This window comes from Nicotiana tomentosiformis, chromosome 11, assembly GCF_000390325.3.
Source record: "Nicotiana tomentosiformis chromosome 11, ASM39032v3, whole genome shotgun sequence".
NCBI lineage: Eukaryota > Viridiplantae > Streptophyta > Magnoliopsida > Solanales > Solanaceae > Nicotiana > Nicotiana tomentosiformis.
In genome coordinates, this window is record NC_090822.1 from 127,440,810 (window position 1) to 127,456,640 (window position 15,831).

Consider the following 15,831-nt stretch of genomic DNA (forward strand, 5'->3'; position numbering starts at 1 on the left):
AGGTTCTAACCCCTAGTCTTCAATTTCGAGTATGGGTAAAGATGGGTGATTAAGAGTATGATTCTTGGGTGTAATAGTATCATTTATACATATCAATAAGGTTTATGAAAAGATTGTTGAGTTCAAATGGGTATAGATTGGGTTGAAAATGGTAGAAATCTTCAAAGATTTTAATTGAAGATTTGAAGGTCGAGTTGATGTCGGAATTTGGTGAAATTTGTATGGTTGGACTCATGATTGGATGGGCGATTTTTGAGTTAATTTCGGATTTTATTGGAAAAATTAGTATTTTCTTATGGAATTAATTACAATAATTGGTATTGATTGAATCGAATTAATTGTGGCCAGATACGAGGCTTTTTGAGACCAATTCTTGTGGCAAGGGCATAGCAAAATAAATAAATATACGGGTTAAGGTAGGTAACAGTTTTAAATCTAATCCTGAGGGTATGAAACCCCGAAATTTGGTATCATGTGATTATTTTGGAGGTGACGCACATGCTAGGTGACGAGCGTGTGGACGTGCACCGAGGGGATTGTGACTTGGTCCGTCCCGAAAAACTATAAAGTTGAATAAATTGTTGTTAGCTATATGCCCTCTATGTGTTGATAAATTTTGACTGTAAATCATGTTAGAAATCATGCTTAGGCTATGTGATAGTACTGTTGGGATCCACAGAGGTCGTGTACTTGTTGAATTGCCTGCTAAATGCTATATTTACTCAGTCTCAGTTTTAACTTGCACCTTTTATCTCAGTCTCTGTTATTATTATTGATACATCATATCATTGTTGTTTGGGTTGATTCATGATTATTGAGAGCCCGAGAGACTGGAGAGATTTATGACTGAGGGAGGACGAGGGCATGATTGTGAGGATATTTTATGGATCGGAGCTGCCCGCCTGCAGTAGGCCTTATTGGCTTATTATTGCACGTGAGTTGGCCGTGCAGCATGAGAGTTGGCTGTGCGGATCTAGATATTTATATTATGGCATGTGAGTTGTCCGTGCTTATAGCGCTTGGACTGTAGGAGCCCCTCATGAGTCTGTACACCCCCAGTGAGTGCGGGTACCCATTGAGTGAGGCCTGGGAGCCCAGGGAGTGATGAGGCCTCGGAGCCCAGTGAGTGATTGATGTCCTGAGAGGTTGTACTTGATTTTCATTTGTTGTTGGATTTAGTTGCTATCTGTCATTGTCGTGAAATCTCCGAAAGATTGTTGATATACGGATTACATGAATAAGAACTGTATAAAAATTGATTTGACATTAAACTGCCAGATTTGATAGCATGTCTATTCTTTGTTGGGATTACTAGAAATGAACCATAACTGTGTAGCTCGTTACTATCTTCAGTTCCTTATTTATTATTGTTACTTGCTGAGTTGGTTGTACTTATACTACACCTTGCACTTCGTGTGCAGATCCTGGTATTCCCGTACATAGCAGGTGTTGATCCTTTTGCGTGGTTGATTTTTAGGAGATTTTGAGGTAGCTGCCGTGCTCCGCAGACCTTGTCTCTCCTTATCTATCTCTTTGTTTACTGTATTTGGTCTCGGATTATTATAGACCATATTTTCCAGACTTACATTCATATTAGATGTTCATGTACTCAGTGACACCAGGTTTTGGGAGTGATATATTTGTAATTTTGAGATTTCTTCCGCTAAATTAATTATTTCGTTTTCAAATTTAAAAGAAATAGTGGTTTATTGGAATTTTTGGCTTGCCTAGTATTGAGATAGGCGCCATCACGACAAGTGAGATTTTGGGTCGTGACAGAAATAGCTTGTTGGCTTTTCGATCTCTTTTGATCTCCATGCCCAGGATTTTCTTAGCTACTCCTAAATGTTTCATCTCAAATTCACTTTTCAGCTAACCTTTTAAATTGTGAATTTCTGTTAAATCCTTAGCAGCAATGAACATGTCATCAACATATAATAATAGGTACACAAATGAATCATTATTTAACTTACGTTAGTAAACACAACTATCATACATGCTCTTCGAATAACCATGACCCAACATAAAGGAATCAAATTATACCATTGTCTTGGAGACTGCCTTAATCCGTACAAGGATTTCTTCAACAAGCAAACATGATCTTCTTTTCCTTCAATTTCAAATCCTTCGGGTTGATGCATGTATATTTGTTCCTCAAGTTCTCCATGTAAAAAAGCCGTTTTAACATCAAGTTGTTCTAATTCCAAATCATACATTGCAACAAAGGCAAGCAAGACACGAATAGAGCTATGTTTAACAACAAGTGAGAAAATTTCATTAAAATAACTCATTGTACCTGACTATAGCCCTTTACAACTAATCGTGCCTTATACCTCGCATCTTCAACCCCTGGAATGCCATCTTTTTTAATGAAAATGCATTTGCAACCAATAATTCTTTTTCCTGATGGCGGCTTCACAGGAGACCAAGTACCATTCTTGTGGATTGACTCAATTTCTTCATTCATTGCAATTAGCCACTTGGCTGAGTCAGCACCAGAAACTGCTTCTGAATATTTTGATGGTTCTCCAATTTCTTCAGTTTCCTGTGCAACTGAACAAGCAAATGCAACATAATTTCCAAACCTTAATGGTTATTTACCTTCTCTTATTGGTCTATGTTTGCTATAGAATACTCCTTTTCTTCTGGTTCAACTTCAGGAGTCTCAACTTCAGGAATTTCAGCTTCTGGCTCAACTTCAGGAGTTTCAACTGTATTTTGCTCTAAAGTTGATGAGCTTGGATTAGAAGGAATGCCAATCTCAATCTCCACCTAGTTTTGTGTACTCTTTCCTTTATCTGTATTACAAGAACTAGATGACTCTTTTCTATAATGTAACATAGAAGATTCATCAAATGTTACATCTCTACTAATTATAAATTTTGGTGTCGTGGGATCAGGATACCATAGTCGGTATCTTTTCACCCCAGATGCATACCCGAAAATACACGTTTTAGCCCTTGGCTCTAATTTTCCATCATTTACATGCATGTATGCAGGGCAACCAAATATCTTTAAATCAGAATAATTAGCAGGAGTACCTGACCACGTTTTCTCTGGAGTCTTAAAGTTCAAAGGTGCAAAAGGAGCTCGGTTGACAATATAACAAGCTGTAGAGATAGCTTCTTCCTAAAAGGCGTTTGTCAACCCAATATTTGAAATCATGCAACGAGCCCTTTCCAAAAGAGTTCTATTCATCCTTTCTGCCATACTATTTTGTTGAGGTGTCGTTCGCACAGTACGATGTCGAGCAATTCCTTCATTCTTGCAAAATTCGTTGAATTCATCATTACAAAATTTCAAGCCATTATCTGTTCTAAGCCGCTTAACCTATTTTTCTGTTTGCTTCTCAATCAAAACTTTCCATTGTTTGAAATTTAAGAAAACATCACTTTTATTTTTCAGGAAATAAACCCAAACTTTCCTTGAATAATCATCAATGAAAGTTAACATATACCTGGCACCACCTTTTGATGGGGTACGTGAAGGACCCCAAAGATCTGAATAAATGTAGTCCAAAGTACCTTTTGTTCTATGAATCGCTAGAGATTTGAAGCTGACTCTTTTCTTCTTCCCGAACACACAATGTTCACAGAACTCCATATTTCTGGTACTTTGGCCACATAAAAGACATTTTTTGCTGAGGATGGAAAGACCTTTTTCACTCATATGCCCCAATCGCATATGCCACAACTTGGTGATGTCAGAATCTGATTTATCTAATATTGAAACTGCAGCAGCACCTGTAATAGTAGATCCCAAAAGAGTATACAATGTACCGGATCTACGTGCTTTCATGATCACAAGAGCACCATGAGAAATTTTCAGAACTCCACCTTCACCTGTGTACTTGCGCCCAAGAGATTCTAGAGTCCCCAAAGAGATGAGATTTTTCTTTAAGTCAGGAACATGTCTAGCATCGGTGAGAGTTCTCACCACACCATCGTGCATTTTGATTCAGACTGTACCTTTTCATATGTGGTAAATAAATCCCGATTGGGACACATATGATAAGTACAACCCGAATCTAAAATCCACTCATTGTTAGATTTGAAACTATTATTAGTTGCTAAAAAAATAATTCCCTCAGTCTCATCAACAGCTACACTTGCTTCGGCAGTGTTAGTATTTTTGTACTCATTTTTCTTTTCTGTTTGTTTTTCTTTGTTTTTTAATTTAAAGCATTCAGAAATAATGTGACCTTTTTTACGACAAAATTTGCACATGACATTTCTGTATTTGGATTTTAACCTTGATTTAGGTCTCTCACTACTTGAATCTTTCTTATTGGATCTACCTCTTATGAATAAGCCTTCCCCTTGGTTCCCACTAGTTTCTCTAGTAATATCTCTATCTATTTGTTCTTTTGATTTCAAAATAGATTTGACATCTTTATAAGAGATATTATCCTTTTCATAAAGCACAGTATCTCTTATATGTTTAAATAACTAGGGTAAGGAAACAAGCAATAACACAACTTAATCCTCATCTTTGATTCCAGCATCTATGTTACTATAACGACCCTACTTGTCGTTTTAAGAATTTACGCCTTGTTCAGTGACTTAAGGTCTCGAGTAGCCTTGCAATATGTATTATGACCCACGTGTGTGGTCGAGTTTGATTTATAGATGATTCGGAGTGATTTGGGACACTTAGTCCCTAAGATGGAAGCTTAAGTCTTAGAATTTTTACTGTAGTCGGAACTATGTGAAGACGACTCCAGAATAGAGTTTTGTCAGTTCTGTTAGCTTCGTTGGGTGATTTTAGAATTAGGAGCGTGTCCGGACTGTGAATCTGAGGTCTGTAGCCAATTTAGGCTTGAAATGGTGAAAGTCGAATTTTTGGAAAGTTTGACCGGGGAGTTGACTTTTTGTTATCGGGGCCGGAATCCAATTCTGGAAATTGGAATAGCATTGTTGTGTCAATTATGATTTGTGTGCAAAATTGAAAGTTATTCCGGATTGATTTGATGTGTTTCGGCACAAGATATAGAATTTGAAATTTCAAAGTTCATTAGGCTTGAATTGGGGTATGACTCGTGGTTTTAGAGTTGTTTGAGGTTATTTGAAGGTTCGACACATTATCATATGCTTTTTCATTCTCAGGTTCAAGAGCATTCGTATGCATTATCACTACTTTGATCCTTGTCATAGCCTCTAGTTCAGGTCATAATATTTAAGTAAACACAAAAAACATCACTTCTTGTCCCCTTCACCATGTAGACAATGGTCTAAGTATCATATTCAACAATAACATACCTACAACAAAAGGTTTGAAAGAAGAATGACCATATTCCGCCCACAGCCCAAGTCCATAAAAAGTAGCCTGAACATGACATATGGTTCTCCGACAAATCAAATAGTAAATGCAACTTGACTGAAAACTATACAACTCCTAAAGATGTACAAACTTATCTAACAGCTGGATTTTTGTCGTTGCTTGAGTCAAAAATTAATGGAAGACAAACATCATAGTACCTAATTTTCACAGGAAGTAACTATCAAAATTAAGAATTAGCATTAGAGAAAAAAACCATACAAATCGACCTACTTTAGAGCTTTTTCAGGGCACACCTCCACAAGAGCATCGAAGACACAAATAGATGTACATCTCTCATTAGTTGTTGTCTCCTTGGCCTTCATAAAAGCAAGAAAAATTCAATGTGGAAAATTCATCGGACGTGGCGCAGTTGTGGCAAGGATTGAGGCGTGATGGCCTTGCCATTGGCCTATGCGAGAGCAAAACGATCATGCGGGACAATGGATGAGAAACATTGTAAGGGAAACAATTATTGACCAAGGTCTTGGGATAGGCAAGACGGACTTGGCAAAGGCTTGATGAGATAGTGTGGGAAAATTTGGACGGCATGAAGCGGCATGCCCACCAAAGACAAAGGTACGGGTAGTTCAAGTTGTGGGAGCGCCAAGTACAAGCTAAGCTAAATCACGGAGGTGCGGAATGATGGCAAAGGGTTTCAATAGCCAAGGCAAAGCTATGTGAGACAAAGGACATGCAATGGCACGGATGAAACAAGTGTTGACAAAGACAAGGCAGAAATGCGGCTAAGGCAATGTGCGGCCTACAAGCGTCGGGCGTGTGCGGTCAAATCATGGACAGCAGGTTGCGGACAAGATATTAGTGCAGAGCAATGTCAGAATCAGCCAAGGCTGGGTGCAATGCCAGCCTTGGGGCGTGCAATAGCTGACCAAGAAAAAGGGCACATGAAGAGCACATGCCAAAGCAGTGGGCCGTTGTATTTTTGTAATGACTTCTATCCATGTCTGTTTAGTGCTTGTAGCTAATGTCATTTCATGTAAGATAATGGCCTATATAGTTGGGGGATGTCAACTACTAGATAGAATCAGATTTAGCAATGTTATGTATAAGGCTTAGTTCAGTGGGTTGTGGGACCAATGCTCCACCAAAGGGGCTGAGTGCTCCACCAAAGAGCTAAGTGGTCCACAACAAGGCTGAGTGCTCCACAAAAAGAGTAAGTGCTGAAGAAGTCCATTTCGTGGGTAAGTTCCCCATTAAATGGTTAAGTGCTTATTAGTGCTTTGACTGGGCAAAGCACAATGATGAAATTACCCCTTTGTATGGTGTCACTTCAAATCTGCCAGTAACAGCCCCTATATCTATATATATGGGGGCATTTCGTGAAGGAAGAGAGGAAGAAGAGGGTCTTCAAAGAAGAAGAGTGTCTTCAAAAGGAAGTTCTGTGTGAGACTTCCAAGTGGGAAACAAGGGAGAAACGTAAGGGTTTCTAAGTGTTTCAAACGGGGGCTAAGGCTGGGCATTGGGCAGGTCTTAGTGTGCAAGATCGACTTGTGATCTTTGCTAGAAGAAGTGGGCTGTGAACGAATTGTGTTCATAGTAAAGTGGGAAACAAGAAAGAAACATGAGGGTTGCTGAGTGTTTCAGAAGTGGGCTAAGGCTAGGCATTTGGGTAGGTCTTAGTGTGACAAGATCAACTTGTGATCTTGCCTGGTCGAAGTGGGCTATGAACGACTTGTGTTCATAGCAAAGTGAGGGGTCCTTTGTATATTTTCATATTAATACAATGGTTGGGATTTTCCCGTACTTGATTTTGTTCTCTTTATGTTGCTATCGAATTTTGTTTAAGGCCGAACTTGTTGAAAAGTTGGCTAAGTTTTGGAAAAGGGTGAGTAACTTAAGTGTCAGGTTGCTGCCGCGCAATGTCAATTAGGCACAAAAAATTGGCCCAATTTGACTCTGTGACAGCTGGTATCAGAGCTACCCAGATAAACTAATATCAGAGTAGAGCAAAGTTCGTAGCGATGTTAAGACGGTCAGTAGTAGATTTCGAGTTGTTGTTTGAGAACATGGCTGGTGGCACAAATGCTGAACTGAGCCAAAGAGTGGAACAGTTAGAAGACCTCATTGGGCAGGCTCTTGAAGTGGGTTCTGATTCTTCTGTTCTTGCGAGAATGGCCCGTCTAAAGGCAGATTATACAGAGAGGTATGAGACAACGCTGGCAGAAATGGCCTTGGTACACAAGGATGAGGAAGAACTACGCGAGGAGGTGGTTCAACTTCGAAGGGCGTTACAAAACAATGCCCCTAGAAAAAATGATCGCACCAAAGTGAGGATACCGTAGCCAAAGGCTTATGGCGGTGCAAGAAGTGCCAAAGAACTGGAAAGTTTCTTGTGGGATATGGAGCAATATTTCCAGGCTGCTTGTGTGCCGAATGATGAAAAAGTGACCATCATACCGATGTATTTGACGGATTATGCAAAGTTATGGTGGCATACACGAGTAGTTGAAGCGGAAAGTGCTGGACTTCCCAAGATTGAAACTTGGGAGACGTTGAAGAAGGAATTAAAATCCCAATTCCTTCCAACCAACTCGTCGTGGGTGGCGAGAGACGGACTGCGCCACTTGAAACAAAGTGGAACGGTAAGGGAGTATGTCAAGGAACTTTCATCCTTGATCCTCAATGTAAGTAATATGGCAGAAGAAAACAAGCTGCATTACTTCATGAGCGGGTTGAAGGACTGGGCGCAATTAGAGTTGAGAAGGCAGAATGTTCGAAGCCTCTTTACTGGTATTGCAGCGGCAGATGCGTTGGCTGACCTCAATATAGGTCATGACCCTACTGAGTCTTCGCATGCAAAGTCCGATGGAAGGAAGGACAAAGCGAAGGAATGGAAGAAAAGCGGGAAAGGCCAAGTTGCCAAAGATATTGGTTTTGCCAAGAATCAAAGGCAGACGGAGACTTCCAAGGGCAAAGAAAGAAGTGGCAAATTCAATGGCTGCTTCACTTGTGGGGGTCCACACTTGAAGAGGGACTGCCCGGTGCAGGCTAGAGTGAATACTATGCTAGCTGCGGAGAGACAGGAATAAGTGGCGGAGGCAAATGCCATTGTGGAAAATGTGAATCCACCTCAAGGGGACTTGTATGTCAATAACCTTTTGGGTTTGATTCGTTAAGTCGGCTTGACAAGGACGTCGATTTCATAGGGTGCCGGTGGTTTGTTAGGACCCAAATCTTTGTTATCGGATGTGGCGCGACTGTGGCAAGGATTGGGGCGTGATGGCCTTGCCATTGGCCTATGCGGGAGCAAAATGATAATGCGGGACAATGGACGAGAAACATTGTCAGGGGAACAAGTATTGGCCAAGGTCTTAGGACGGGCAAGACGGGCTTGGAAAAGCCTTGATGAGGCAGTGTGAGAAAATTTGGGCGGTATGAAGCGGCATGCGCGCCAAAAACAAAGGTACGGGTAGTTCAAGTTGTGGGAGCGCCAAGTACAAGCTAAGCTAAATCACGGAGGCGCGGAATGATGGCAAAGTGTTTCAATAGCCAAGGCAAAGCTATGTGAGACAAAGGACAAGCAATGGCACGTATGAAATAAGTGTTGACAAAGACAAGGCAGAAATGCAGTTAAGGTAATGTGCGGCCTACATGCGTCGGGCGTGTGCGGTGAAATCATGTACAGTAGGTTGCGGACAAGACATTAGTGTGGAGCAATGTCAGAATCAGCCAAGGCTGGGCGCAATGCCAGCCTTGGGGCATACAATAGCTGACCAAGAAAAAGGGCACATGAAGAGCACATGCCAAAGCAGTGGGCCGTTGTATCTTTGTAATGACTTGTATCCATGTCTGTTTAGTGCTTGTAGCTAATGTCATTTCGTGTAAGATAATGGCCTATGTAGTTGGGGGATGCCAACTACTAGATAGGATCAAATTTAGCAATGCTGTGTATAAGGCTTGGTTCAGTGGGTTTTGGGACCAATGCTCCACCAAAGAGCTAAGTGGTCCACAAATAAGGCTGAGTGCTCCACAAAACAGAGTAAGTGCTGAAGAGGTCCATTTCGTGGGTAAGTTCCCCATTAAATTGTTAAGTGCTTATTAGTGCTTTGACTGGGCAAAGCACAATGATGAAATTACCCCTTTGTATGTTGTCCCTTCAAATCTGCCAGTAACATCCCCTATATCTATATATATGGGGGCATTTCGTGAAGGAAGAGAGGAAAAAGAGGGTCTTCAAAGAAGAAGAGTATCTTCAAAAGGAAGTTCTGTGTGAGACTTCTAAGTGGGAAATAAGAGAGAAACGTGAGGGTTTCTAAGTGTTTCAAACGGGGGCTAAGGCTGGGCATTGGGCAGGTCTTAGTGTGCAAGATCTACTTGTGATCTTTGCTAGATGAAGTGGGCTGTGAACGAATTGTGTTCATAGTAAAGTGGGAAACAAGAAAGAAACGTGAGTGTTTCTGAGTGTTTCAGAAGTGGGCTAAGGCTAGGCATTTGGGCAGGTCTTAGTGTGACAAGATCGACTTGTGATCTTTCCTGGTCGAAGTGGGCTATGAACGGCTTGTGTTCATAGCAAAGTGAGGGGTCCTTTGTATATTTTCATATTAATACAAAGGTTGGGATTTTCCCGTACTTGATTTTGTTCTCTTTATGTTGCTATCGAATTTTGTTTAAGGCCGAACTTGTTGAAAAGTTGGCAAAGTTTTGGAAAAGGCTGAGTAACTTGAGTGTCAGGTTGCTAACGCACAGTGTCAATTAGGGGCGAAAAATTGGCCCAATTTGACCCTGTGATAGCTGGTATCAGAGCTACCCTGATAAACTAATATCAGAGTAGAGCAAAGTTCGTAGCGGTGGTAAGACGATCAGTAGTAGATTTCGAGTTGTTGATTGAGAACATGGCTGGTGGCACAAATGCTAAACTGCGCCAAAGAGTGGAACAGTTGGAAGCACTCGTTGGGCAGGCTCTTGAAGTGGGTTCTGATTCTTCTGTTCTTGCGAGAATGGGCCATCTAAAGGCAGATTATGCAGCGAGGTATGAGACAACGCTGGAAAAAATGGCCTCGGTACGCAAGGATGAGGAAAAACTGCGCGAGGAGGTGGTTCAACTTCGAAGGGCGTTACAAAACAATGCCCCTAGAAACAATGATCGCACCAAAGTGAGGACCCCATAGCCAAAGGCTTATGGCGGTGCAAGAAGTTCCAAAGAACTGGAAAATTTCTTGTGGGATATGGAGCAGTATTTCCAGGATGCTTGTGTGCCGAATGATGAAAAAGTGACCATCACACCGATGTATTTGACGGATGATGCAAAGGTATGGTGGCGTACACGAGTAGTTGATGCGGAAAGTGCTGGACTGCCCAAGATTGAAACCTGGGAGACGTTGAAGAAGGAATTAAAATCCCAATTCCTTCCAACAAACTCGTCGTGGGTGGCAAGAGACGGACTGCGCCACTTGAAACAAAGTGGAACGGTAAGGGAGTATGTCAAGGAACTTTCATCGTTGATGCTCAATGTAAGTAATATGGCAGAAGAAGATAAGCTGCATTACTTCATGAGCGGGTTGAAGGGCTGGGCGCAATTAGAGTTGAGAAGGCAGAATGTTCAAAGCCTCTCTACTGCTGTTGCAGCGGCAGATGCATTGGCTGACCTCAATATAGGTCATGACCCTGCTGAGTCTTTGCATGCAAAGTCCGACGGAAGGAAGGACAAAGCGAAGGAATAGATGCAAGGGGGAAAGGCCAAGCTGCCAAAGATGTTGGTTTTGCCAAGAATCGAAGGCAGACGGAGACTTCCAAGGGCAAAGAAAGAAGTGGAAAATTCAATGGCTTCTTCACTTGTGGGGGTCCACACTTGAAGAGGGACTGTCCGGTGCAGGCTAGAGTGATTGCTATGCTAGCTGCGGAGAGACTGGAACAAGTGGCGGAGGCAAATGCCATTGTGGCAAATGTGAATGAACCTCAAGGGGACTTGTATGTCAACAACCTTTTGGGGTTGATTCGTTAAGTCGACTTGACGAGGACGTTGATTTCAAAGGGTGACGAGGGTTTGTTAGGACCCAAATCTTTGTTATCGGACGTGGCGCGACTGTGGCAAGGATTGGGGTGTGATGGCCTTGCCATTGGCCTATGCGGGAGCAAAACGATCATGTGGGACAATGGACGAGAAACATTGTCAAGGGAACAAGTATTGGCCAAGGTCTTGGGACAGGCAAGACGGGCTTGGAAAAGGCTTGATGAGGCAGTGTGAGAATATTTGGGCGGTATGCGCGCCAAAGACAAAGGTATGGGTAGTTCAAGTTGGGGGAGCGCCAAGTACAAGCTAAGCTAAATCACGGAGGCGCGGAATGATAGAAAAGGGTTTTAATAGCCAAGGAAAAGATATGTAAGATAAAGGACAAGCAATGGCACGTATGAAATAAGTGTTGACAAAGACAAGGCAGAAATGCGGCTAAGGCAATGTGCGGCCTTCAAGCGTCGGGCGTGTGCGGTAAAATCATGGATAGCAGGTTGCGGACAAGATATTGGTGCGGAGCAATGTCAGAATCAGCCAAGGCTGGGTGCAATGCCAGGTTTGGGGCATGCAATAGCTGACCAAGAAAAATGGCACATGAAGAGCACATGCCAAAACAGTGGGCCATTGTATTTTTGTAATGACTTGTATCCATGTCTGTTTAGTGCTTGTAGCTAATGTCATTTCGTGTAAGATAATGGCCTATGTAGTTGGGAGATGTCAACTACTAGATAGGATTAGATTTAGCAATGCTGTGTATAAGGCTTGGTTCAGTGGGTTGTGGGACCAATGCTCCACCAAAGGGGCTGAGTGCTCCACCAAAGAGCTAAGTGGTCCACAAACAAGGCTGAGTGCTCCACAAAATAGAGTAAGTGCTGAAGAGGGCCATTTCGTGGGTAAGTTCCCCATTAAATGGTTAAGTGCTTATTAGTGCTTTGACTGGGAAAAGCACAATAATGAAATTACCCCTTTGTATGTTGTCCCTTCAAATCTGCCAGTAACAGCCCCTATATCTATATATATGGGGGCATTTCGTGAAGGAAGAGAGGAAGAAGAGGGTCTTCAAAGAACAAGAGTGTCTTCAAAAGGAAGTTCTGTGTGAGACTTCCAAGTGGGAAACAAGAGAGAAACGTGAGGGTTTCTAAGTGTTTCAAACGATGGCTAAGGCTGGGCATTGGGCAGGTCTTAATGTGCAAGATCGACTTGTGATCTTTGCTAGACAAAGTGGGCTGTGAACGAATTATGTTCATAGTAAAGTTGGAAACAAGAAAGAAACGTGAGGGTTTCTGAGTGTTTCAGAAGTGGGCTAAGGCTAGGCATTTGGGTAGGTCTTAGTGTGACAAGATCGACTTGTGATCTTGCCTGGTCGAAGTGGGCTATGAACGACTTGTGTTCATATCAAGGTGAGGGGTCCTTTGTATATTTTCATACTAATTCAAAGGTTAGGATTTTCCCATTTTTGATTTTTTCCTCTTTATGTTGCTACCGAATTTTATTTAAGGCCGAACTTGTTGAAAAGTTGGCTAAGTTTTGGAAAAGGCTAAGTAAATTGAGTGTTAGGTTGTTGTCGCGCAGTGTCAATTAGGCGCGAAAAATTGGCCCAATTTGACCCTGTGACAGCTGGTATGAGAGCTACCTTGATAAACTAATATTAGAGTAGAGCAAAGTTCGTAGCAGTAGTAAGACGATCAGTAGTAGATTTCGAGTTGCTGTTTGAGAACATGGCTGGTGGTACAAATGCTGAACTGAGCCAAAGAGTGGAACAGTTGGAAGCACTCATTGGGCAGGCTCTTGAAGTGGGTTCTGATTCTTCTGTTCTTGCGAGAATGGCCCGTCTAAAGGCAGATTATGCAGTAAGGTATTTGACAACGCTGGCAGAAATGGCCTTGGTACGCAAGGATGAGGAAGAACTGCGCGAGGAGGTAGTTCAAATTCGAAGGGCGTTATAAAACAATGCCCCTAGAAACAATGATCGCACCAAAGTGAGGATCCCGTAGCCAAAGGCTTATGGCGGTGCAAGAAGTGCCAAAGAACTGGAAAATTTCTTGTGAGATATGGAGCAGTATTTCCAGGCTGCTTGTGTGCCGAATAATGAAAAAGTGACCAGCATACCGATGTATTTGACGGATGATGCAAAGGTATGGTGGCGTACACGAGTAGTTGAAGCGGAAAGTGCTGCACTGCCCAAGATTGAAACTTGGGAGACGTTGAAGAAGGAATTAAAATCCCAATTCCTTCCAACCAACTCGTCGTGGGTGGCGAGAGACGGACTGCGCCACTTGAAACAAAGTGGAATGGTAAGGGAGTATGTCAAGGAACTTTTATCGTTGATGCTCAATCTAAGTAATATGGCAGAAGAAGACAAGCTATATTACTTCATGAGCGGGTTGAAGGGATGGGCACAATTAGAGTTGAGAAGGCAGAATGTTCAAAGCCTCTCTACTGATATTGCAGCGGCAGATGCATTGGCTGACCTCAATATAGGTCATGACCCTGCTGAGTCTTCACATGCAAAGTCCGACGGAAGGAAGGACAAAGCAAAGGAATGGAAGAAAAGTAGGAAAGGCCAAGCTGCCAAATATGTTGGTTTTGCCAAGAATCGAAGGCAGACGGAGACTTCCAAGGGCAAAGAAAGAAGTGGAAAATTCAATGGTTGCTTCACTTGTGGGGGGGATTATCCGGTGCAGGCTAGAGTGAATGTTATGCTAGCTGCGGAGAGGCAGGAACAAGTGGCGGAGGCAAATGCCATTATGGCAAATATGAATGCACCTCAAGGGGACTTGTATGTCAATAACCTTTTGGGGTTGATTCGTTAAGTCGGCTTGACGAGGACGTCGATTTCAAAGTGTGTCGGTGGTTTGTTAGAACCCAAATCTTTGTTATCGGACGTGGCACGACTGTGGCAAGGATTGGGGCATGATGGCCTTTCCATTGGCCTATGCGGGAGCAAAACGATCGTGCGGGACAATGGATGAGAAACATTTTCAGGGGAACAAGTATTGGTCAAGGTCTTGGGACAGGCAAGACGGGCTTGGAAAAGGCTTGATGAGGCAGTGTGAGAATATTTGGGCGGCATGAAGCGACATGCGCGCCAAAGACAAAGGTACGGGTAGTTCAAGTTGTGGGAGCGCCAAGTACAAATAAGCTAAATCACGGAGGCACGGAATGATGAAAAAGGGTTTCAATAGCCAAGGCAAAGCTATGTGCGACAAAGGACAAGCAATGGCACGTATGAAATAAGTGTTGACAAAGACAAGGCAGAAATGCGGCTAAGGCAATGCGCGGCCTTCAAGCGTCGGGTGTGTGCGGTAAAATCATGGACAGCAGTTGCAGACAAGACATTGGTGCGTTGCAATGTCAGAATCAGCCAAGGCTGGGCATAATGCCAGCCTTGGGGCGTGCAATAGCTGACCAAGAAAAATGGCACATGAAGAGCACATGCCAAAGCAGTGGGCCGTTGTATTTTTGTAATGACTTGTATCCATGTCTGTTTAGTGCTTGTAGCTAATGTCATTTCGTGTAAGATAATGGCCTATGTAGTTGGGGGATGTCAACTACTAGATAGGATCAGATTTAGCAATGTTGTGTATAAGGCTTGGTTCAGTGGGTTGTGGGACCAATGCTCCACCAAAGGGGCTGAGTGCTCCAACAAAGAGCTAAGTGGTCCACAAACAAGGCTGAGTGCTCCACAAAACAGAGTAAGTGCTGAAGAGGTCCATTTCGTGGGTAAGTTCCCCATTAAATGGTTAAGTGCTTATTAGTGCTTTGACTGGGCAAAGTACAATAACGAAATTTCCCCTTTGTATGTTGTCCCTTCAAATCTGCCAGTAACAGCCCCTATATCTATATATATGGGGGCATTTCATGAAGGAAGAGAGGAAGAAGAGGATCTTCAAAGAAGAAGAGTGTCTTCAAAAGGAAGTTTTGTGTGAGAGTTCCAAGTGGGAAACAAGAGAGAAACGTGGAGGTTTCTAAGTGTTTCAAATGATGGCTAAGGCTGGGCATTGGGCAGGTCTTAGTGTGCAAGATCGACTTATGATCTTTGCTAGACGAAGTGGGCTGTGAACGAATTGTGTTCATAGTAAAGTGGGAAACAAGAAAGAAACGTGAGGGTTTCTGAGTGTTTCAGAAGTGAGCTAAGGCTAGGCATTTGGTAAGGTCTTAGTGTGACAAGATCGACTTGTGATCTTGCCTGGTCGAAGTGGGCTATGAACGACTTGTGTTCATAGCAAAGTGAGGGGTCCTTTGTATATTTTCATATTAATACAAAGGCTGGGATTTTCCCGCTTTTGATTTTGTTCTCTTTATGTTGTTACCGAATTTTATTTAAGGCCGAACTTGTTGAAAAGTTTACTAAGTTTTGGAAAAGGCTGAGTAACTTGAGTGTCAAGTTGCTGCCGCGCTGTGTCAATTAGGCGCGAAAAATGGCCCAATTTGACCCTGTGACACTTACCCACATAGGTAACAAATATGGTGACTACTCCTCAAGGAAAGGCAAGAAAGCAGCCTTGAAAACTCTGATCAGTGTTATCTATATTTCACCAACC

At 42.6% G+C, this 15,831-nt stretch overlaps 3 protein-coding genes and 1 long non-coding RNA gene across 4 annotated transcripts; 3 read left to right on the plus strand and 1 right to left on the minus strand.

Moving 5' to 3' along the window:
- Window positions 1–5,077: 5,077 nt before the first annotated feature.
- Window positions 5,078–5,479, minus strand: LOC138900736 (uncharacterized). The gene is made up of 3 exons (XR_011411975.1): window positions 5,411–5,479; window positions 5,259–5,325; window positions 5,078–5,156 (listed from the first exon to the last, which is right to left on the minus strand). It is a non-coding gene; the product is annotated as an uncharacterized lncRNA (long non-coding RNA).
- A 1,864-nt stretch (window positions 5,480–7,343) lies between these two features.
- LOC138902141 (uncharacterized) lies at window positions 7,344–8,366 on the plus strand. Its single transcript, XM_070189963.1, has 2 exons — window positions 7,344–7,544; window positions 7,695–8,366. Exons 1-2 carry the CDS (start codon window positions 7,344–7,346, stop codon window positions 8,364–8,366), a joined length of 873 nt encoding a protein of 290 aa, XP_070046064.1.
- Window positions 8,367–10,169: 1,803 nt separating this feature from the next.
- Window positions 10,170–11,278, plus strand: LOC138902142 (uncharacterized). The gene is made up of 3 exons (XM_070189964.1): window positions 10,170–10,430; window positions 10,512–10,932; window positions 10,965–11,278. Exons 1-3 carry the CDS (start codon window positions 10,170–10,172, stop codon window positions 11,276–11,278), a joined length of 996 nt encoding a protein of 331 aa, XP_070046065.1.
- A 2,060-nt stretch (window positions 11,279–13,338) lies between these two features.
- LOC138902143 (uncharacterized) lies at window positions 13,339–14,100 on the plus strand. Its single transcript, XM_070189965.1, has one exon. The coding sequence runs from the start codon at window positions 13,339–13,341 to the stop codon at window positions 14,098–14,100; it is 762 nt and encodes a 253-aa protein (XP_070046066.1).
- The last annotated feature ends 1,731 nt before the right edge of the window (window positions 14,101–15,831 follow it).